This window comes from Heterodontus francisci, chromosome 13 (genome assembly GCF_036365525.1).
Source record: "Heterodontus francisci isolate sHetFra1 chromosome 13, sHetFra1.hap1, whole genome shotgun sequence".
NCBI lineage: Eukaryota > Metazoa > Chordata > Chondrichthyes > Heterodontiformes > Heterodontidae > Heterodontus > Heterodontus francisci.
Window position 1 is genome coordinate 777,486 of NC_090383.1, and position 25,175 is coordinate 802,660.

At 44.2% G+C, this 25,175-nt stretch overlaps 1 protein-coding gene across 7 annotated transcripts in view; it reads right to left on the minus strand.

Annotated features, from left to right (window-relative positions):
* The window catches only part of LOC137376165 (utrophin-like), a 904,611-nt gene that overhangs the window by 709,296 nt on the left and 170,140 nt on the right, over nt 1–25,175 (minus strand). For all 7 annotated transcript variants that reach the window (XM_068044198.1, XM_068044197.1, XM_068044199.1 and 4 more), the window contains 3 exons: nt 24,897–25,016; nt 19,820–19,921; nt 19,548–19,655 (listed from right to left, as the gene is read on the minus strand). In XM_068044198.1, the coding sequence (XP_067900299.1) occupies nt 19,548–19,655; nt 19,820–19,921; nt 24,897–25,016 (330 nt within the window). The remainder of the gene's footprint in view (nt 1–19,547; nt 19,656–19,819; nt 19,922–24,896; nt 25,017–25,175) is intronic.

Genomic DNA, 25,175 nt, shown 5'->3' on the forward strand with positions numbered 1-25,175 from the left:
TGTTATTTGTACCCTCTACAGTGAAGACAGATGCAAAACATCTGTTCCATTCCTCTGCCTTTTCCTTATTTTCTATTCACTCCTCAGACTCACTCTCAAGAGGACCAACACTCACTTTACTTACTATTTTCCTTTTTAAATACCTGTAGAAACTCTTACTATCCTTTTTTATATTTCTAGCTAGCTTGCTCTCATACTCTAATTTCTCTCTCATTTTTTTATTTCTTTGCTTTTTTTCTATTCTGTCCAATCTTCTAACCTGCCACAACTCTTTGCTGGATTGTACGCTTTTTCACACTTCTCTGAATTGTACACTTTTTCTTTCAATTTGATACCATCTTTAACTTCCTTAGTTAGCCACAGATGGTGCGTCCTTCCCCTGGAGTCTTTCTTTTTCACTGGAATGTATCTTGGCTGAGTGTTATGAAATATCTCCTTAAATGTCTGCCATTGCATTTCAACAGGCCTATCCCTTAACCTAATTCTCAGTTTACTTTAGCCAGCTCTGTCTTCAAACCCTCATAATTACCCTTATTTAAATTTAGAACACAAGTTGTAGATCTACTCTTCTCACCCTCAAATGGAATGCAAAATTCAATCAATGTAGCGATTAGTGCTACACTGATTCCCTTTTCTGTTTGCTGCCAGTCTCTCCCCATACTCTTTTTTTTTTGCTTCATATTTCATTTTTCACTTCCCTTCTGAACTTTTTATATTCAGCCTGGTCCTCACTTGCATTATCAACTGACATCTATCATACGCCCCCTTTATCTGCTTCATCTTACTCCCCATCTCTTTCATCATCCCAGAAGCTCTGGTTTTACTTGCCCTACTTTTCCCCCTCATGTAAATTTACTTCAACTGTACCTTAACTATATCCTCTTTAAAGGCAGCCCATTGTTCCATTACAGCTTTACCTGCATATCTTTCATTCCAATTTACCTGGGCCAGATCCATTCTCACCCCACTGAAATTGGTCACCCACCCGCCGCACCCCGCCCCCACCACTTCCTGCCCAATTAATTACTTTTACTCTGGATTGCTCTCTGTCCTGTTCCATAGCTAACCTAAACCTTATGATACTATGATCACTGTCCACTAAATGGTTCCCAAGCAACGCTTGATAGAAACATAGAAAAATAGCAGGCCATTCGGCCCATCGAGCCTGTACCACCAGTCAATACGATCATGGCTGATCAGCCAAACTCAGTAATATAAAAGCAAAATACTGCGGATGCTGGAAATCTGAAATAAAAACAAGAAATGCTGGAACCACTCAGCAGGTCTGGCAGCATCTGTGGAAAGAGAAGCAGAGTTAACGTTTCGGGTCAGTGACCCTTCTTCGGAACTGGCAAATATTAGAAATGTCACAGGTTATAAGCAAGTGAGGCAGGGGTGGGGCAAGAGACAACAAAGGAGAAGGTGTAGATTGGATAAGGCCACATAGCTGACCAAAAGGTCATGCAGCAAAGGCAAACAATATGTTAATGGTGTGTTGAAAGACAAAGCATTAGTACAGATAGGGTGTTAACGGACTGAAGATTGAACAGCAGCAAATACAAACATGAAAGAAAAACAGTGGGTAAGCAAACTGAACAAACTAAGATGAAATGAAATAAATGTAAAAAAAAAATTGTAAAAATTGTGGGGAAAAAAAGAATAACTAAAAATAAAAGTAAAATGGGGGGCCAGTCGTGCTCTGAAATTATTGAACTCAATGTTCAGTCCGGCAGGCTGTAGTGTGCCTAATCGGTAAATGAGATACTGTTCCTCGAGCTTGCGTTGATGTTCACTGGAACACTGCAGCAAGCCCAGAACAGAGATGTGAGCATTAGAGCAGGGGGGAAGTGTTGAAATGGCAAGCAACCGGAAGCTCAGGGTCCTGCTTGCGGACTGAGCGGAGGTGTTCCGCAAAGCAGTCACCCAGTCTGTAAACTTTTTTTCTTCTTTTCAGATCTTCGTCCCCATCCAGATGCTCCTTCTTCTTCACCTCCCTCTGACCCCACCCGTTCTGATCTTACCCCCTTGCCGTGTATTCACTATACCCTCTGACCTCCCCCTCTCTGACGCCGAACGTTCTTTACTCAGCAAAGGTCTCAGTTTTATCCCCTTACGTCCCCACCTCAATGAATTTCGCGCTCGGCATGACGTTGAGCTCTTCTTCTGTCGCCTCCACCTCCAGGCTCACTTCCTTGACCAGGAGTCCTCCCCCTGACCAGCAGACCCATTCAGTCGCCTCCAGCATTCCCCCTCTACCTGGACCCCTCCCCCTGGCCTCTTATCCGCTCTTGATCTCTTCACTGAAAACTGTCGGCGATACATTGGTCGTCTCAATTTCTCTGCCCCCCTCACTCACTCTAACCTGTCCCCCTCTGAACTTGAGGCACTCCGTTCTCTCAGGTCTAACCCCGACATGGTCATCAAACCTGCAGACAAAGGTGGTGCTGTTGTTGTATGGCGTACCGACCTCTACCTTGCAGAAGCTCAACGTCAACTCACAGACACTTCTTCCTACCTCCCTCTGGACCATGACCCCACCACCGAACATCAAGCCACCGTCCAAAGGACTGTCACTGACCTCATCTCCTCTGGAGATCTTCCCTCTACAGCTTCCAACCTCATAGTCCCACAACCCCGGACAGCCCGCTTCTACCTCCTTCCCAAAATCCACAAACGGGACTGTCCCGGCAGACCCATTGTATCAGCCTGCTCCTGCCCCACTGAACTTATTTCTTCCTATCTTGACTCTATCTTTTCTCCGCTGGTCCAGTCTCTTCCCACCGACATCCGTGACTCTTCTGACGCCCGACGTCATTTGGACAATTTCCAGTTTCCTGGTCCCAACCGCCTCCTCTTCACTATGGACGTCCAATCGCTCTACACCTCCATCCCCCACGAGTCTGGTTTAAGGACTCTCCGCTTCTTCCTTGAACAGAGGCCCAACCAGTCCCCATCCACCACCATCTTCCTCCGCCTGGCTGAACTTGATCTCACATTGAACAACTTCTCCTTCAACTCCATGCACTTCCTTCAAGTAAAAGGTGTTGCTATGGGTACCCGCAGGGGTCCTAGTTATGCCTGTCTTTTTGTGGGATATGTCGAGCATTCTTTGTTCCAGTCCTACTCAGGCCCCCTCCCCCAACTCTTTTTCCGGTACATTAATGACTATCGGTGCCGTTTCCTGCTCCCGCCCCGAACTGGAAAACTATCAATTTTGCTTCTAATTTCCACCCTTCTCTCACCTTTACATGGTCCATTTCTGATACTTCCCTGTCTCCATCTCTGGGGATACGTTGTCTACTAATATCCATTATAAGCCCACCGACTCCCACAGCTACCTCGACTACACTTCTTCACACCCTACCTCCTGTAAGGACTCCATTCCATTCTCCCAGTTTCTCCGTCTCCGATGCATCTGCTACCTTCCATGACGGTGCTTCCGATACGACCTCCTTTTTCCTCAACCAAGGATTCCCCCCCACTGTTGTTGACAGGGCCCTCAACCGTGTCCGGCCCATTTCCCGCACTTCTACCCTCACCCCTTCCCCTCCTTCCCAGAACCGTGATAGGGTTTCCCTTGTCCTCACTTTCCACCCCATCAGCCTCCATATCCAAAGGATCATCCTCCGCCATTTCGGCCACCTCCAGCGTGATGCCACTACCAAACGCATCTTCCCCTCCCTTCCCCGTCAACATTCCGAAGGGATCGTTCCCTCCGCGTCACCCTGGTCCACTCCTCCATTACCCCCACCACCTCGTCCCCGTCCCATGGAACCTTCCCCTGCAATCGCAGGAGGTGTAATACCTGTCCATTTACCTCCTCTCTCCTTACTATCCCAGGCCCCAAACACTCCTTTCAGGTGAAGCAGCGATTTACTTGTACTTCTTTCAATGTAGCATACTGTATACGTCAGTCCCGCCATCCCAGGAATCAGTCTGGTGAACCTTTGCTGCACTCCCTCCATAGCAAAAACATCCTTCCTCAGATAAGGAGACCAAAATTGCACACAATACTCCAGATGTGGTCTCACCAAGGCCTTGTATAATTGCAGCAAGACATTCTTGCTCCTGTACTCAAATCCTCTCGCTATGAAAGCCAACATACCATTTGCCTTCGTAACTGCCTGCTGCACCTGCATGCTTACTTTCAGCAACTGTTGCACAAGGATACCCAGACTCGCTGCACCTCCCCCTTTCCCAATCTATCGCCGTTCAGATAATAACCTGCCTTTCTGTTTTTGCCACCAAAGTGGATATCCTCACATTTATCCACATTATACTGCATCTGCCATGTATTTGCTCACTCACTCAACTTGTCCAAATCACACTGGAGCTTCTCTGCATCCTCCTCACAGCTCACACTCCCACCCAGCTTTGTGTCGTCTGCAAACTTGGATATATTACATTTAATTCCCTCATCTGTATCATTAATATATATTGTGAAAAGCTGGGGTCCTAGCACTGATCCCTGCAGTACCCCACTAGTCACTGCCTGACACTCAAAAAAGACCCGTTTATTCCTACTCTTTGTTTCCTGTCTGCCAACCATTTCTCTATCCATGTCAGTACCTTACCCCCAATCCCATGTGATTTAATTTTGCACACTAATCTCTATGTGGGACCTTATCGAAAGCCTTCTGAAAGTCCAAATACACCACATCCACTGCTTTTCCCTTATCTATTCTACTAGTTACATCCTCAAAAAATTCCAGTAGATTTGTTAAGCATGATTCCCCTTTTGTAAATCCATGTTGAATTTGTCAGATCCTGTCATTGTTTTCAAAGTGCTCTGCTATTACATCTTTTATAATGTACTCTAGCATTTTCCCCACTACTGACGTCAGGCTGACTGGTCTATAATTCCCTGTTTTCTCTCTACCTCCTTTTTTAAATAGTGGGGTTATATTAGCTACCCTCCAATCTGTTGGAACTGTTCCAGAGTCTATAGAATTTTGAAAAATAACTAGCAATGCATTTACTATTTCTAGGACCACTTCCTGAAGCACTCTGGGTTGTAGATTATCAGGCCCTGGGGATTTATCGACCTTCAATCCCGTCAATTTCCCTAATACTGATCCCATACAGTTCCTCCTTCTCACTAGACCCTATGTTCCCCAACATTTCTGGGAGGTAATTTGTGTCCTCCTTTGTGAAGACAGAACTAAAGTATGTATTTAATTGGTCTGCCAATTATAATGTCCTCCATTATAAATTCCCCCGTTTCTGACTGTAAGGGACCACATTTGTCTGAACTCATCTTTTTCTCTTCACATATCCATAGAAGCTTTTACAGTCAGTTATGTTCTCTGCAAGCTTAATCACATACTCTATTTTCCCCTTCTTAATCAATCCCTTTGTCCTCCTTTGCTGAATTCTAAACTGCTCCCAATCCTCAGGTTTGCAGCTTGTTCTGGCCATTTTATATCTCTCCTCATTGGATCTAATACTATCCCTAATTTATTTTGTAAGCCACGGTTGAGCCACCCTTCCTGTTTTTTTTTTGCGCCAGACAGGAATGAATTGCTGTAATTCATCCATGCGCTTTTTAAATACTAGCCATTACCTATCCACTGTCAACCCTTTAAGTGACATTCCCCAATCTATCATAGCCAACTCGCGCCTCATACCTTCATAGTTTCCTTTATTTAGATTCAGGATCCTAGTCTCGGAATCGACTCTCTCACTCTCCATCTTAATGAAGAATTCTATCATGTTATGGTCACTCTTCCCCAAGGGACCCCGCACAAGATTGTTAACTAATCCTTTCTCATTACACAATACCCAGTCTAGGATGGCCTATTATCTAGTTGATTCCTCAACGTATTGGTCCAAAAAACTATCATGTACGCACTCCAGGAATTCCTCCTCTACAGTATTATTGCTAATTTGGTTTGCCCAATCTATATGTAGACTAAAATCACCTATAATTACAGTTGCACCCTTATTGCATGCGTCTCTAATTTCCTGTTTAATGCCATCCTCTACATCACCACTGCTGTTGGGGGTCTATATACAACCTCACCAACGTTTTCTGCCCCTTGTTGCTTCTTAGCTCCACCCATACAGATTCCACATCAGGATTCTCTGAGCTAATATCCTTCCTCACTATTGTACTGATTTCCTGTTTTACTAACAACGCTACTCCACCTCCTTTCCCTTTTTGCTTGTCCTTCCTAAATACTGAATACCCTTGGATGTTCAGTTCCCATCCTTGGTCACTTTGCAGGCATGTCTCTGTAATTGCAACTATATCGTCTCCATTTGCATCTATTTGCGTGGTTAATTCGCCTACCTTATTGCGAATACACCGCGCATTGAGACACAATGCCTTTCGGCTTGTCTTTTTAACATTCTTAGTCATCTTAGCATTGTATCGCACTATGGTCCGATTTGTTGCTTGCCTTCCACTTTTGCCTTTTTGTTTCCTGTCTTTAGTTTCTATCCTTGTTTCCTCCTCCTCGGTCTCCCCACTCAGGTTCCCATCCCGCTGCCACTCTAGTTTAAATCCTCCCCAACAGCACTAACAAACGCCTCCACAAGGACACTGGTTCCGTTCCTGTCTGGGTGTAACCTGTCCCTCTTGTACAGGTCCCACCTTCCCCAGAACCCGTCCCGATGTCCCAGGAATCTAAATCCCTCCCTCTGTCTTTGACCCTTCTGGGCCATCCTCTCTCTCCAGCATTGTAATATTCTCCTTAATCAATACTGCCATCCCTCCTACTTTCTTTCCTTCCCTATCTTTCCTGAACACCTTGTATCCAGGAATATTTAGTACCCAGTCCTGCCCTTTTCTAAGCCAGGTCTCCGTTATTGCCAAATCATATTCCCACGTGGCTACCTGCACCTGTAGCACACCAACCTTATTTACCACGCTCCACGCATTCACATACATGCAATGTAAACCTAATTTAAATCTTATTGCATTCTCTCTTACTCTAACCCCACCTAATACCTTACTATTTATAACTCTAGTGCTATCTGTCACTCCCAATCCTTTGTGCACCTTGTTTTTCCTTTATAATGTTACATCCTTATACTCTTACATCCTGGTTCCCAACCCCCTGCCAAATTAGTTTAAACCCTGCCCAATAGCACAAGCAAACCACCTCGCAAGCACATTGGTCCTGGCCCTTCAAATCGTATTCAGCTGTTGTAACTTCCCAAAACTGAGCAGGTTCCCATGCAGACCAGGGAGCTCTGCAACACTTGTACAAGTGTGCTAAGTATGGGTACCTCTGACTGCAACACCCTACAGTGTTTAGGGGTGGTGTTACCTCATTTGTGGTAACCACCACCAGTCCAAGAGAGAAACATAGAAAATAGGTGCAAGAGTAGGCCATTCGAGCCTGCTCCGCCAGTCATTATGATCATGGCTGATCATCCAACTCAGTAACCTGTTCCCGCTTTCCCCACATATCCTTTGATCCCTTTCACCTCAAGAGCTATATCGAACTCCTTCTTGAAAACATACAATGTTTTGGCCTCAACTACTTTCTGTGGTAGCAAATTCCACAGGCTCACCACTCTCTGGGTGAAGTAATTTCTCATCTCAGTCCTGAAAGGTTTACCTCGTATCCATAGACTATGACCCCTGGTTCTGGACTCCCCCACCATCGGGAACATCCTTCCTGCATCTACCCTGTCAAGTCCTGTTAGAATTTTATAGGTTTCTATGAGATCCCCCCTCACTCTTCTGAACTCCAGCGAACATTATCCTAACCGACTCATTTTGCCATCCAAGGAATCAATCTGGTAAACCTTCGCTGCACTCCCTCTCTAGCAAGAACATCCTTCCTCAGATAAGGAGACCAAAATTGTACACAATATTCCAGGTGTGGCCTCACCAAGGCCCTGTATAATTGCAGCAAGACATCCCTGCTCCTGTACTCAAATCCTCTCGCTATGAAGGCCAACATACCATTTGCCTTTTTTACCGCCTGTTGCACCTACATGCTTACCTTCAGCGACTTGTGTACGAGAACACCCAGGTCTCGTTGGATATTCCCCTCTCTCCGTTTATAGCCAGATAATAATCTGCCATCCTGTTTTTGCTAGCAAAGTGGATAACCTCACATTTATCCACATTATACTGCATCTGCCATGCATTTGCCCAGTGTTGTCTGTCTTCAAACCATACTGCCATGATGCCACATGTTCTTGCTATAGAGGGAGTGACAAACATGCTGTAACACCTTATACTGGCTGCTAGGCATGTAAATTCGATGTGAATCTTCTGACCATTATGTCTCCTTCTGCTAGATATAAAAGTGAGGGGTGGGGAGGGGGGGGGGGGGGGGAAGCAGAGAAGCACCCGAATGCTTATGGTGGATATCACAGCAAAGATCGGGAGCTCATCATGCAAGAAACTGCCACCCCACATTGCAAAGCATTAGTACACCAAGCTGTCTACTGTCAGTTGGCTTTATTCCCAGCATTGGTCAGTTGCCCGAATATGCCACTTCCTTCTGGTCCTGCATTGGTACATATCTCTGGAAATGAATGGCACCTCCCTTTTCAACTAAATGCATTCAACAACACTACTGATGGCCAGTCATGAAAAGCAGGAATAAAGGAACCCACAGGGTCAATATTTGACAGGTGTAGTCAACAAGAATAAATCTAAGAGGGAAATCATAGAATCAGCTTGTCTACTCACATGAACTACAATATACAAATACAAACCGACATGATAAGATCTTGTGATGCTTTTACCTGAGCATTGGCAGTACTCACCTTGTTAATGGCTGTATCCAGGACACAGATTTACCTGACAGAGTCTACAAATCCTCTCTTTGGGTTCTAAACACAAGGAATTGGCTTCCTGTGCACACATCACAAGAGTTAAGATGAAAATTCCCAACCCAAAATGCTCATGCATTGCAGAGCCACAAAAATCACTGACTTGCTGGTCTCCATTTGCAAGATGGCCTCTTAATTGGCCTAATTTAAGAGCATCAGCAAAATAGAATGTAAATCAGAGACAGTGAAGTCTAATTAGTCATGGATCTCTTATTCAGCACTACTTCGCAGTACTCCAGACTGCGCTCTCAGTGCTGATACAAAAGTACCTTTACTGTTACACATTCATTGGGAACTCTGTCTTTAATTTTGCACAATAACTTCCCACAGCTTTTCCAGACATTTGTAAAATCCATGCACTGGATGCAAAAATCAAATCCAAGTTTCCAAGGGGCTGGAAATTAATAAAGTGACCATCAGTAATTTTGCATCAAAAAATGGTCTTTTGCTCTTTTTAAAGTTCAGCACCTGCCCAGGTTTATATTCTCCACTCTTTCCTAGAAGACAGATCCACAGCACCCTGCCCCATTCAGCTTCTCCACCACCAGTACCTTGCCCAAATAGTCATTTTCATGCAAGATTCTGGAAAGTCACACTCTGCACGGTGTTTGGTGGGGGAGGGAGGTGGAGGCAGGCATCGAGCCTGATTCAGTATTCACTCAATGTCCAAACATTGAAGAGGTAGTTCAAAAACTTAAAGGGTTTAAAATTGATAAGGAAGATGGTATTGGATAGGCTGTCAATACTTCAAGTTGATAAGGCACCAGGCCTAGATGAGATGCATCCAAGGATACAGAGGGAAGTGAGAGTGGTAATTGCAGCAACACTGGCCATAATTTTCCAGTCTTCCTTAGATTCGGGTGGTACCAGAGGACTGGAGAATTGCATATGTTATAGCCTTGTTCAAAAAAGGCTGTAAAGATAAGTCCAGCAACTACAGGCCAGTCAGTTTAAACTCAGTGGTGGGAAAGCTTCTAGAAATGATAATTCGGGACAAAATTAATAGTCACTTGGAAAAATGTGGGTTAATTAAGGAAAGACAGCACGAATTAGTTCAGGGCAAATCACATTTAGCTAACTTGCTTGAATTTTTTGATGAGGTAACAGAGAGGGTTGATGTGGTGTACATGGACTTCCAAAAAGCATTGGATAAAGTGCCGCACAACAGACTTGTGAGCAAAGTTACAGTTTATGGAGTAAAAGGGACAATAGCAACATGGATACAAAATTAGCTGAGTGACATGAAACAGACAGTAGCAGTTAATGGTTGTCTTTCGGACGGGAGGAAGGTTTATATGGAATTCCCAGAAGTTGGAGTTAGGACCCTTGCTCTTCCTGATATATATTAAATGACCTAGACTTTGGAGTACAGGGCACAATTTCAAAATTTGCAGACAACACAAAACTTGAAAGTACTGCTAACTTGAGGAGGATAGTGTAGAACTTCAAAAGGACATAGACAGGTTGGTGGAAAGGGCAGACAAGTGGCAGATGAAATTTAATGCAGAAAAGTGTGAAGTGATTCATTTTGGTAGAAAGAATGCAGAGACAACATAAAATAAAGGATACAATTCTAAAAGAGGTGCAGGAAGAAAGGAACCTGGGGTTATAAGGTGCAGAAGGTTTTAGTTTAGGCAGGCATCAAGATCGGCGCAGGCTTGGAGGGCCGAATGGCCTGTTCCTGTGCTGTACTGTTCTTTGTTCTATATGTGCATAAATCATTGAAGGTGGCAGGACAAGTTGAGAAAGATGTTAATAAAGCATACAGCATCCTAGGCTTTATCAATAGGTGCATAGAGTACAAAAGCAAGGAAGTTTTGTTAAACTTGTATAAAACACTGGTTCGGCCTCAACCAGAGTATGGCATCCAGTTCTGAGCACCACACTTTAGGAAGGATGTGAAGGCATTAGAGAGGATGCAAAAAAGATTCATGAGAATGGTTCCAGGGATGAGGAACTTCATTTACGTAGACAGACTGGAGATGTTGCGACTGTTTTGCTCCGTGAAGAGGAGGTTGAGAGGAGATTTGATAGAGATATTCAAAATCATGAGGGGTATGGACAGAAGAGATGGGGAGAAACTGTTCCAATTGGTGGACGGAGTGAGAACCGGACGGCACAGATTTAGGGTAACTGGCAATAGAAGCAATGGTGACACGAGGAAAAAATTTTTTCACACAGTGAGTGGTGAGGATCTGGAATGCATTGCCTGAGAGTGTGGTGGAGGCCAATTCAATCAAGGCATTCAAGAGGGAATTAGATTAACTGAAGAGGAAGAATGTGCAGAGCTACAGGGAGAAGGCTGAGAAGTGGCACAAGATGAATTGCTCCTTCAGAGAGCGAGCACAGATATGACAAGCCAAATGGCTACCTTGTGCTATAACCATTTTATGATTCCATGTTCAGTTCACAGAAGGACTCACCCACAGGCACTGAAAGTTCAGTATAGTAGATGGGTGGCCATCCGGAAGAGTAGGAAGAGGTAGGAATTGCAGGAGTCTTCAGGGCATGTGTCACTCTCCAACAGGTAATCAAGCATTGGAGACTGCTGGGAGTAACAACATCTTGAAGGACTGCCATCCAGACCATAGCACCAAAGGGCAAAGGACTGCACAGGAAGGAGCAACAAAGAGTAGAAATGCAGCCATTATACAAGATTCCATAGTGAGGGGGGGAGAGAAAGGCATTGCTGCAACCGCAGCAACCATGAGTCCCACATGGTGTGTTGCCTCCCTGGTGCCCGGGTAAGGGACATCACGGAGAGGGTGAAGAATATTCTGCAGGCGGAAGGGAGCGGTACATGTCGCTACCAACAACATCAGGAGAGCAGGTAGTGAGGTCCTACAATCAGATTTTCAGCAGCGAGGGAGGAAGTTAAAAAGTAGGATCTTGTAGGTAGTAATTTCTGGATTACTCCCAGTACCATGAGCTAGCGAGAGTAGAAATAGGAAGATAAGGAAAATCAATTCGTGGTTTGAGGCATGAGGCAGGAGGGAGGCGATCAGATTCTTTGGACATTGGGACCAGTTCTGAGGCAGGAGGTACCTATTCAAAAGGGACAAGTCGCACCTGAACAGGACTGGGACCTAACTGCTCACGGGGAGGTTCATGAGTGTGGTAGAGGAATTAAACTAAATTGGCAGGGGGATGGGTGCCAGCATATGCAAGTAGAAAAGAATAAGGTGCATAAAGGAGTGTGTTGAACAGTACTAGAGAAGGAAGTAGTACCATATTAGATAGCAGAACAACAACAACTATGAGAAATACAAACACTGGTTTAGAATGCATGGATGTAAATGCACAAAGTGTAGTGAATAAGGTTGGTGAGCTACAGACACAAGTAACTGAATGGAAATATGATGTAGTGGCAATAACAGAAATGTTGCTTAAAATGGTGAGGACTGGACACTTACTATTCAAGTATACATAGTACTTAGAAAAGGTCGGAACGGAAAAAAGATGGATGAAGTGGCATTAGGGAAGTAATGTTGGAAAAAGAGGATGTCCTTGAGGGGGAAAAGACAGAATCCATTTGGTTAGAGTTGAGAAGCAAAAAGGATATGATCACGCTCCTGGGGGTATTCTATAGGCCTCCAAATAGCGAGAGAAAGAGAGGAGCTAATCTGCAGGGAAATCACAGAGATGTATAAGAACTATAGAGTGCTGATATTTGGGGACTTGAATTACCCAAGGAGAGGGAGGAATTTCTGAAATGTGTTCGGAACTTCCTTGATTAGTTCTCAGTCCAACTAGGAAGGAGGCATTGCTGGATCTGGTGCTGGGGAATGAGGTGGCCCAAGTGCACCAAGTGTCTGTGGGGGAGCACTTGAGTCAAAGTGATCATCGTATCATAAGGTTTAGGTTAGCAATGGAGAAGAGCAAGGAGCAATCTAAAGTAGAACTTCTAAATTGGAAGAGGGCTAACTTCAATGGGATGAGAAGGGATCTAGCCAGGGTAAAATGGAACCAAAGATTGACAGGAAAAACTGTAACAGAACAATGGGTGATCTTGAAGGAGATGATGTTTCAGGTGCAGGCTAGGTACATTCCAACAAGGGTGAAAGCAAGGGAACCAAAGGCAGGGCTCCTTGGATGACAAGGGAGATAGAGAACATGATAAAACAATAAAAAAAGAGGATGTATGATGCATGTCAGCTGAATTCTTCAAGCAAGAACCAGACCAAATACAGTAAGCTGAGAGGAGACGTGAAGAAGAAAATAAGACTGGCAAAGAGAGAATAACAGATTATAATGGCAGTTAACACAAAAGGGATTCCAAAAATCTTCTACCAGAATGCAAATAGTAAGGGAATGGCAAGAGGCTGGGTTGGTCCTATTAGGGACAAAGATAGTGATATATGCTTAGAGGTGCAGGGCAAGGCTAGAATACTTAATCAATACTTTGTATCAGTATTTACTAAGCAAGAGGATGCTGACACCATATCTGTAGAAGCAGAGAAGGTAGAGGTAATGGATAGGGTGAAAACTGATGGGCAGGATGTACTGGAAAGTCAAGCTATGCTTAGAGTGGACAGGTCACCTGGTCCGATGGCTTGCATCGCAGTTGAGGAATGAGGGAGTGGACATAGTGGAAGGCCTAGCCTTAATTTTCCAAATTTCCCGAGATATGGGGGATGTGCCAGAGGATTGGAGAGTAGCAAAGGTGACACCTTGTTTCAAGAAAAGGTGTAAGGACATTCATAGCAACTACAGGCCGATCAGTTTAAAATCAGTGTGGGTAAGGTTTTAGAACAAAGAAAATTACAGCACAGGAACAGGCCCTTCGGCCCTCCAAGCTGCGCCGATCCAGATCCTCTATCTAAACATGTCGCCTATTTTCTAAGGGTCTGTATCTCTTTGCTTCCTGCCCATTCATGTATCTGTCTAGATACATCTTAAAAGACGCTATCGTGCCCGCGTCTACCACCTCCGCTGGCAACGCGTTCCAGGCACCCACCACCCTCTGCGTAAAGAACTTTCCACGCATATCCCCCCTAAACTTTACCCCTCTCACTTTGAACTCGTGACCCCTAGTAATTGAATCCCCCACTCTGGGAAAAAGCTTCTTGCTATCCACCCTGTCTATACCTCTCATGAAACAATAATCAGGGGAAAAAAGGCAGTTGGAGAGGTTTGAGTTAATTAAGGACAGCAAGCACAGATTTGCAAAAGGCAGATTGTGCTTGACTAATCTAATTGAATTTTTTTGATGAAGTAACACAGAAGGTTGATGGAAGGGAAAGCAATGGATGTTGTATATGTGGATTTAAGAAAGACTTTGACAAAGTACCACATAAAAGGCTGGTTAAAAAAACTGACTATCATAAAATAGGAGGATCTGTGTCAGCTTGGATAAAAAATTGGCTTAAGGACTGAAAATAGAGTCATGGTAAATGGTTGTTTTATAGATTAGAGGATGGTAGACAATCCTGTGCCACAAGGTTCAGTACTAGGAACATTGCTTTTTTTGATTTATATAAATGATTTGGATATTGGAATAGAGTAAAATTTCAAAATTTGCCAATGAGACCAAACTTGGAGGTGTGGCAGACAGTGAGCATGATTTGGGCGGCACAGTGGCGCAGTGGTTAGCACCGCAGCCTCACAGCTCCAGCGACCTGGGTGCGATTCTGGGTACTGCCTGTGTGGAGCTTGCAAGTTCTCCCTGCGATCGCGTGGGTTTTCGCCTTGCAGGTTGATAGGTAAATTGGCCATTATAAATTGCCCCTAGTATAGGTAGGTGGTAGGGGAATTGAGGGAAGGTTGGGATGTGATGTAATGGGATTAATGTAGGATTAGTATAAATGGGTGGTCGGCACAGACTCGGTGGGCCAAAGGGCCTGTTTCAGTGCTGTATCTCTAGATAAAATAAAATAAAAAAAAAAATAAAAAAAATAAGTGATACAAGTCGACTGCAACAGGACATAGACAGACTAGCAGAATGGGCAGACAAGTGGCAGATGGGATTTAATAGAGACGTGTGAGGTTATCTATTTAGGCAGAAGGAATAGCGAGAGGCAATATAGACATAGTCGTTCAATTTTGAAGAGTGCACAGGGACAAAGGGGTTCATGCACACAGATCTTTGAAGGTTGCGATGGAATCCGCAGTTTGCAGGGGCGTGTGTGCAAGCTGTTGTCTGACAGATGATTTGTCAAATGTTCTGTTAGGGGCACTGACTCTGTTTTTTTTGAGACAGACTCTAACTGAAAGGGAAAATGAAACAGAGACAAACTAAAACCTCAGGTTTCTGGGGAAACTGAAACTGGTTGGAATCAAATAAAAGGACACAGAGCCATCTGAGCTCAGATCACTTAGGGGTAGAATGCAGGCAGGCTGAAGAAAGTGAAGGCTGGATCCAGGAGCTAATCTAGGCAAATACGAGTTGCTGCAGCTGTTCTGGTTACTTAAGGTAATACTAGTGGATCCACAGCATCAAGACTGTTGTGAGCAGAGCTGAGGTAATTCTGGGGAAAGGTGCCATTTTTGGTGAAGACCATACCCATGGAGTTCGGGTTGAAGGGAGAACTGCTTTTGGTTGGGAATCAGTGGCTGCATCTTGGAAGAAAGGAGCTGGAGATCTGAGGAAGTTCAGAGATTTGAAGAACTTTGTGGCTGTAATTGGCACCATATATGCTGAGTAGACTGTGAATAAATCCATGAGATCTATCTTTGCTGTTTCTGATAATTAATATATAATTTATATATATATTCTTTCTTTTTCTTTTGGGCCTCCTTATCTCGAGAGACAATGGATACGCGCCTGGAGGTGGTCAGTGGTTTGTGAAGCAGCGCCTGGAGTGGCTATAAAGGCCAATTCTAGAGTGACAGGCTCTTCCACAGGTGCTGCAGAGAAATTTGTTTGTCGGGGCTGTTGCACAGTTGGCTCTCCCCTTGCGCCTCTGTCTTTTTTCCTGCCAACTACTAAGTCTCTTCGACTCGCCACATTTTAGCCCCGTCTTTATGGCTGCCCGCCAGCTCTGGCGAACGCTGGCAACTGACTCCCAGAACTTGTGATCAATGTCACAGGATTTCATGTCGCGTTTGCAGGTGTCTTTATAGCAGAGACATGGACAGCCGGTGGGTCTGATACCAGTGGCGAGCTCGCTGTACAATGTGTCTTTGGGGATCCTGCCATCTTCCATGCGGCTCACATGGCCAAGCCATCTCAAGCGCCGCTGACTCAGTAGTGTGTACAAGCTGGGGATGTTGGCCGCCTCGAGGACTTCTGTGTTGGAGATACGGTCCTGCCACCTGATGCCAAGTATTCTCCGGAGGCAGCGAAGATGGAATGTATATATATATATATATACATACATACCGTGATCTGTTAATTCAAGTTTAATTTATGTTGATTTTGTTATGACTGTGCTTCTATATTTTTTGTTAGTTTTTTTGAGGACTCATGTATTTTAGTATTATGGACATTGTTTTATTTGGGAAAACTGAAAAGGATCCCATGGATTTTTTTTCACTGGTGTCATTGAAAAGAGGTCATTGGAAGGTCTTTTGGACTTGGTTTGTAAACAACCCTTACTGGAAGTCACGTGTCTTCAGATAATACCCTGCAGGGGCTTCTTGACTTGGGGGAGATGCTTACAGAGAAGTGATAGGTCAAGATTTATAGGCGTCAGAAGGCTTGACTCTTGAGAAATTGTTTTGGTTTCACTTTGGACAGTCAGTTGGGGTGTGGAGTATTTTGAAAGGAGTTTTAAATCAACCTGCTAAGGACAAAACCCCAGCTCAACCTTTTCTATCTCATTGAGAAGCTCTGAGAAGCGAGTGTAAGAAAGAGAGAAATTGATGTTGCATTCCTCCTGAAAGGCCTGCCAGAAAACCCTGGTGCTGCATTTCTCCTGGAAACCCTGCCCAAACTGATCTGCAATGTCGCCTGAAAAGAACTGTTCTCGGAAGATCCCAGTTACAGCCATCTACGCGTATTTGGGAAGCCAACCCAAAAAGGGGCAACAGACATCTTGCCATATCTTTTTTCTTCAAGAATTAGCAGTATTTGGCCAAAGTATTCTTTTTTTTTTTGCAATAGAGCTCTAAAGAGAAAATCTCTATTTTTTCAGTTAACCAGTCTGTGTGTATGCGTGCACTAAGGCAAAAGGGAACTTTCATATTTCACTCTGTGTTAATGCGCTGCTTCATTACTGGTTATGTTTTGTTTTATAATAAACTGGTAATGCTGTTATTAAAGAAACCTGGTTGGTGCATTTTATTCTGGGATAAAAAAGCAGAGTCTATGATTGACCGCATCAATAACTGGGTAAATATTTAAATATATGTTGTGACCTGTGAAGAAATGGAACTAGAAAAAAAAGTGCACTCCTCCCACCTCTGTCATAACAATTTTGATTTGATTGTTAAAGCAAAAGTTATAAAAGTGAAACCTTGTCCATTGTTTTGTTTATTGGGATCGTTTGGTAAATTCAGTTCTTTAGGTTTGTTGATCTCCACAGGGATCAGAACAAGGTGGCAGGACATATTGAGAGAGTAATTAGCAAAGCAAATGGGATCTTAGGCTTCATAAAAATAAGTATTGAATACAAAAGCAGAGAAGTTATGCCGAAACTTTATAAAGCTCTGGTTAGGCCACAGGTAGAGTGTTCCATTCAGTTGTTACCACACTTTTGGAAGGATGTGAGGGTCCTTGAGAGGATGCAAATGAGATTTACGAGAATCACTCCAGGTATGAGGGATTTTAGCTACAAGGATAGGTCGGAGAAGCTGGGGTTTCTCTCCTTGGAGCAAAGAATCATAGAAAGATTAAGGCACAGAAAGAGGCCACTTGGCCCAGGGTGTCTGTGCTGGCCAAAAAACGATCCACCCATTCTAATCCCACATTCCAGCATTTGGTTCGCAGCCCTGCAGATTATGGCACTTAAGGTGCATATCCAGGCTCCTTTTGAATGAGTTAAGAGTTTCTGCCTCAACTATCCTTTCAGGCAATGAGTTCCAGACCCCCACCACTCTCTGGGTGAAAAACTTTCCTCATCGCCCCTCTTAATTTTTCTACCAATCACTTTAAATCTATGCCCCCTTGTCACTGACCTCTCTGCTAAGGTGAATAGACCCTTCACCTCCACTCTATACAGACCCCTCAAAATGTTTTACATTTCAATCAGATCTCCCCTCAGCCTTCTCTGTTCCATGGAGAACAACCCCAGCCTATCCAATCTTTCCTCATAGCTGCATTTTACCTGTCTTGGAAACATCCTCTTAAATCTCCTCTATACCCTCTCTAGTGCAATTACATCCTTTCTGTAACGAAGTGACCAGAACTGCATAGAATACTCAAGCTGTGGTTTAACCAATGAGTTATACAGTTCCAGCATAACCTCCTGCTGTTATATTCTATACCTCAACTAATAAAGGAAAGGATTCCATATGCCTCCTTAACCACCTTATCAACCTGGCCTGCTACCTTCAGGGACCTGTGGACATTCACTCCAAGGTCCCTCACTTCATCTACACTTCTCAGTATTTTCCTATTAATTGTGTATTCCTTTGTTTTGTTTTACTCCCCCAAAGGCATCACTTCACACTTCTCCAAATTGAATTCCATTTGCCACTTTGCTGCTCATCTAACCAGACCATCAATATCTTCCCACAGCCTAGAGCTATCCTCCTCGCTATCTACCACACGGTCAATCTTTGTGTCGCCTGCAAACTTCTTGATCATGACATTTACATCCAAATCGTTAATATACACCACAAAAAGCAGGTGACCCAGTACTGAGCCCCGCGGAACACCACTGGAAACAGCCCTCCAGTCGCAAAAACACCCGTCAACAATCCTGCCACTGAGCCAATTTTGTATCCACCTTGCTGCATTTCCCTGGATTCCATGGGATTTTATTTTTAACCAGTCTGCCTGGTCAAAAGCCTAGGTAAAATCCATGTGGACCACATCAATTGCACTACCCTCATCTACCTTCCTGGTTACTTCTCCAAAATATTCGATCAAGTTGGTCAAACAAGATCTTCCCTTAATAAATCCATGCTGTCTTTCCTTGATTAACCTGTGCCTTTCTCAGTGACAGTTTATCCTGTCTCTCAGAATAGATTCCAATAATTAGCTCACTACTGAGGTTAGACTGACTGCTTTGTAATTGTTCAGTCTATCCCTCGCTCCCTTTTTAAACAATGGTACAACATTAGCAATTCTCCAATCTTCAGGCACATCTGTATCCAGTGAGGGAAAGGAGATCAAGAGGTGATTTGATAGAGATGTACAAGATTATGACAGGTTTGGATCGGCTAGACAAAGAAAAGCTGCTCCCATTAGCTGATGGTACAAGAACTAGGGGACACCGATTTAAGGTTTTGGGCAGCAGGTGCAGTGGGGATGTGAGGAAGTACTTCCTTGTGCAGCGAGTAGTAATGTCCTGGAACTGCCTACGAGAGTGGTGGAAGTAGAGACAACGAATGATTTCAAAAGGAACTTGGATGGGCACTTGAAGGAAATAAACTTGCAGGGCCACAGGGATAGAGCAGGGGAATGGGACTGATTGGATGGCTCGAAAGAAAACCAGCATGGACTCAATGGGCTTAGTGGCCTCCTTCAGCACCATAATGTCTCTACGACTAAATGGACAACAACCAAATGATGATTTTTTTTTTACCCCATCACTATTTCAAAGCCACAAAGGCAACTTTAACACGATTCTATCACCAACTAGATGGAAGAACCGAAACCAGCTGCTCCCGTCAAAACCAGCGCTCGTTCAAAGCCCACTTACAGCCAGTCTGTGGATATTCACTCTAATCTCACTCTGATCTTTGACGCTGCTGGTTTGCAGCTCAGTGAGAATGTCTTCTTTCTCAGTCAGCCAAGCTTCAAGCAGCAGCTGCAAAAAGAACGCAAAGCAAAATTCTTTTTAAACTGATTTTCCCCAACACTCCTGCTAAATGCCGCAGAAATTACCTCAACTTCAAATCAGTGCCATTAGTAAATATACAGTTGAGTTTATGTTTTTTTCATATAATGCAATTGCCCGTATCTTTCACCGACCTGGTCTTCCGACAGTTGCTGCCACCGCATGAAAACATCCTGGAGCTGGCGCCATCGGTCTTCAGTCCAACGACAAACAGCTGCCCAGCGCTCACCCAGTGACTGCCAAAATTAAAATCAAAAATTAACAAATGCTTCATTGGGCAAGCTCTGCACAAGTTCAGCACATTTAGCCAGTGAATAGCCAAGCCACAAAGACTAGGGGCACAGATCACTTCTGGGAACTGGACTGGAGTTCATGCTGAAGCAAGTGATTGGTTTGTGATAAGCACAGGTTGCATTGCAATGGTCTGGGAGTTTGCAATTAGTCTCCGTATGGGATTGTGCTGTTCTGCATGTGCTGCAATGCATTTTAAAACTGTAAATAAAACCAAGTTGATCAACTTAGAACCTGTGCTATGCTGATATTTCCATTTTCTAGAACAAGGGGTAAGGTACACTGATCAATCAATGCCTGTATGAGGCCTCAGGATATGAGATCTGGATCATAGAGGATCCAGGGTTCACTTGCTGTGAGCATGAGATTACTGAAAGAGAACAGATCTGTGTTAGCTTGGTGGGGTAATCTCACACCAAACTCAATCAGGCTCTTCAAAACATTGAATCAAGACTCAATTACAACAAAGAGGTAAAACATGTAAAACAATGGAATGAATAAAAATAGAAAATGCTGGAATCACTCAGCAGGTCTGGCATCATCTGTGGAGAATGTCTCGGGTCTATGACCTTTCATCAGAATGAATGGCAAAACAGGGTAAATCAGTCAAAGGAGGACAGCAACCCAGTGGGAGGAATAAAGGGGGAAAATAGAACAGTTTTAACTATGGAAATTAGGTTCAGTGGTGGATCTGCACAGACACAAGGCCAATAAAAATATCAGCAGCGATATGAGGCTATTAGAAGAAGCAACAACTGTGAGACAGCTGAAAAGAGGAGGAAAGAAATACACAGACAGGAGCAAGGGAAGAGAGACAGGCAGACACAGAGGGGAAGAGGAAACACACACACACACACACAGTGAAGGGAGAAGGAGAAAGACAGACACGGAGTGAGACATGTGCGTACGAGCGAGTGGCTGCACCCTCCCACATCCACAGTCTAATTCTCAGTTTGTTACATTAACTGATTTCAGCTGAGATGATACAATTGACCTCAATCCACTAAGATTTTGGGGGGAGGGGAAACAAGAGGAAGAAGGGGACAAAATGCATGGATTAGGATTTTACCACCACCTTCTCGAGGGCAATTAGGGATGAGCAAGAAATGCTGGCTTTGCCAGCGATGCCCACGTTCCATGAAAGAATAAAAAAAAGTCAGGTGAGGATTGGGTCTGCTATATCGCAGCCAAAACATATATATCAATGATTTGAATGTGGGGACCAAATGTAATACTTCCAAATTCACAGATGACACAAAACTAGGTGGGAATGTGTGTTGTGAGGAAGATGCAAAGTGGCTTCAAGGGGATTTGGACAGACTAAGTGAATGGGCAAGAATATGGTAGATGGAATGTGGAAAAATGAGAGGTTGTCCACTTTAGTAGGAGGAACAGATGTGCAGAGTATTTCTTAAATGGTAATAGATTATTAAGTGTAGGTGTACAAAGGGATCTGGGTGTCCTCATCAATAAGTCACTGAAAGCTAACATGCAGGTGCAGCAAGCAATTAAGGCGGCTAATAAGTATGTTAGCCTTTATCGCAACAGGATTGGAGTACAGGAGTAGTGAAGTCTTGCTTCAATTGTATAGAACCTTGTTTAGACCGCACCTGGAGTACTGTGTGCAGTTTTAGTCCCCTCACCTTAGGAAGGATATTATTGCCATAGAGGGAGTGCAATGAAGGTTCACCATACTTGTTCCGGGATGGCAGGACTGTCCTATGAAGAGAGATTAGGGAAACTGGGCCTGTATTCTCTAGAGTTTTGAAGTTATGAGCGGCATGGACAGAGTGGATAGTCAGAAGCTTTTTCCCAGGGTGGAAGAGTCAGTTACTAGGGGACATAGGTTTAAGGTGCAAGCGGCAAAGTTTAGAGGGGATGTGCGAGGCAAGTTTTTTTTACACAGAGGGTGGTGAGTTCCTGGAACTTGCTGCCAGGGGAGGTGGTGGAAGCAGATACGATAGCGACGTTTAAGAGACATCTTGACAAATATATGAATAGGAAGGGAATAGAGGGATATGGGCCCCGGAAGTGCAGAAGGTGTTAGTTTAGGCAGGCATCAAGATCGGCGCAGGCTTGGAGGGCCAAATGGCCTGTTCCTGTGCTGTACTGTTCTTTGTTCCTTGAATGAGCAGTGATCTCATTGAAACCTACAAAATACTTAAAGGGATAGACAGGGTAGATGCAGCTAAGATGTTTCCCCTGGTTGGGGAGTCTAGAACCAGGGGACACAATTTCAAAATAAAGGGGAAGCCACTTAGGACTGAGATGAGGAGAAATGTCTTTACTCAGAGGGTTGTGAATCTTTGGAATTCTCCACCCCAGAGGGCTGTGGAAGCTCAGTCATTGAGTATGATTAAAGCAGAGATTGACAGATTTCTAAATACCAATGGCATAAAGGGATATGGGGATAGTGTGGGAAAAAGGCATTGAAGTGGATGATCAGCCATGATCATACTGAATGGCGGAGCAGGCTTGATGGGCTGAATGGCCTACTCCTGCGCCTATGTTCCGAAAACAATGGTCAGATAGTAATGACATCTGTGACAAAGAGATTATGCTGGATGCAAAATGATGAAAACTGCAGGTTTCTTTGATTGTAGTGTATCAGGCCTATGTCCTCAGTACCTTGCTCTATGGCAGCGAGGCCTGGACAACGTATGCCAGCCAAGAGCGATGTCTCAATTCATTCCATCTTCGCTGCCTCCGGAGAATACTTGGCATCAGGTGGCAGGACCGTATCTCCAACACAGAAGTCCTCGAGGCGGCCAACATCCCCAGCTTGTACACACTACTGAGTCAGCGGCGCTTGAGATGGCTTGGCCATGTGAGCCGCATGGAAGATGGCAGGATCCCCAAAGACACATTGTACAGCGAGCTCGCCACTGGTATCAGACCCACCGGCCGTCCACATCTCCGCTTTAAAGACGTCTGCAAACGCGACATGAAATCCTGTGACATTGATCACAAGTCGTGGGAGTCAGTTGCCAGCGTTCGCCAGAGCTGGCAGGCAGCCATAAAGACAGGGCTAAAATGTGGCGAGTCGAAGAGACTTAGTAGTTGGCAGGAAAAAAGACAGAGGGGCAAGGGGAGAGCCAACTGTGCAACAGCCCCGACAAACAAATTTCTCTGCAGCACCTGTGGAAGAGCCTGTCACTCTAGAATTGGCCTTTATAGCCACTCCAGGCGCTGCTTCACAAACCACTGACCACCTCCAGGCACGTATCCATTGTCTCTCGAGATAAGGAGGCCCAAAAGAAAGAAAGAAAGAATTTTATTAAGAAAATGGAAAGTGCGCTTCCTTGCCCCAAAATAATCCCTTAGTTCAGAGGGTGTATTTCTCCATAGTTGAATGCATAAAGGGGAAAGTGACTGCACTCTAACATTAAGAGCTCTTCAATCATATACAGACATAATCCCAAAGCATCAGCCGAGTAGTTTGAGTTCCCTACTTCTCTGCAAGTAAGGTTGATATTTACACTGAGTCAGCCTCTGCTCAGTGGTTGCGCTTTCACTGAGTCTGAAGCTTGTGGGTTCAAGCCCCATTCTGGAACTTCAGCGCATAACCCAGGATGACCAGTGCAGTGCTGAGGGAGTGCTGCATGACAGTGGTGCCTCTTTTGGATGAAGCATTAAACTGAGACACCATATCCATGTTCACGTGGATGTAAAAGATACCATGGCATAATTGGAAAAGGAACAGGCGAATTCCCTAGATGTCCTGGTCAACATTTATCCTTTATCAACAAAAATAGATTACATAGGTAATTAATCTCGTTTCTGTTTGTGTGATGTCATGCTAGGCCCCCACCTGCCAAGAATGAGGGACATCAATTTTGTCATGAACATTGATTTTTAACTGTTGCTGGAGCGAGGAAATGACTTGTTAAACAGGTCAGCCGTGGCTGGAAAAAAATATTTACATACTAACAGACAGCGAAGATGAGGAAGCGCATTCCAGGGCCTGCTAAGGAGGATACAATCCACAAGGGCCAGGACAGGTTCAACCAGCTAACTGGCTGTTTCATGGTTTTCTTCTGAACTGGCCAGAGAGTCTGAACTCAGAAAATCTGTTTGCTCCAGGACTGAGAAGATCTCTCCTGTCTGCTCTCATCTCTTTCTTACAAGCCTCTGAATCCACTGAAGACACATGAACCCAAAAAGAGAAACGTCTCCTCCAGCGAACAAGGTTTAAGAAGAATACTGGGTCCCAACGAAAAGCGAGATCTACCTACAATCAAGGGCTCTACAGTGAGCTCCAAGAACCGTAAAAACAACTCTTCAGATACTGCCTCAAATTTTTCCACTTTATTTCCCTTCTGCTCTTTTCTGACTCGATTTGTATGTGTGTATCGCGTATGCATGCTAGCTTGGGCGTATCGTGTATCCGAAGACGTCAACCGAATTAGAGGCTAAATTCAAGTTTAATAAATTTCAACTTTTCTTCTTTAAATCTAAGAAAACCTGTTCGTGCCGAGTTCATTGCATTATAATTGGAAAGCGGTGAACAAGGATTCACCAAGGGGGAGCTAAAAACAGTGTGTTTAAAATTAAACCCTGTTTGGTAAGACCAGGTAAAGGCTGAGAGGGATCCCTCGACACCTTCCTCACCAGGTTGTAACAGTGACCTTACTGTGTGCCAATTGGCTGTCACATATTCCTATATTACAACAGTGACTGCACTTCAGAAGCAATTTAACGACTATGAAGCTCTTTGGGTCATCAAATGAGGCTGGATTGGACGCAACACTTCCCAAGTGAAAACCAAGTGTTCTCACATTCTTGGCCATAATATCTAATAAAGAATTGTGCAGAACATATTTACAATCTGTTACTGAATGTCATGCAACAAATTCCATCAGTTTCAAGGTTCTTGCATTGCTAGGCTAGTGAAGTCAGCACCAACAAGAGGTCAAATACCTGCAACTGGTCCTCCAGCACAGCTGTAGCACTCTCGCCACTGTTCTCATCCACGACCACCACCATGTGTGTCAAAGAGTTCACCTTCACCTGCTCTGTCTCCAAGTCCCTTTGCAATAGCTGAGAAAGAATGCAACACAGCATCAGATCAAATACATTATTAATATAAAAGTGCTTTAAGGCTACAAGAATGGGTCTGGTCCAAGTTCATCAAAAATTCAAATCTCAGGTAGGTATTAACTGTAAAATAAATTTTCAACATCAAGCAGAGGTCCTGAA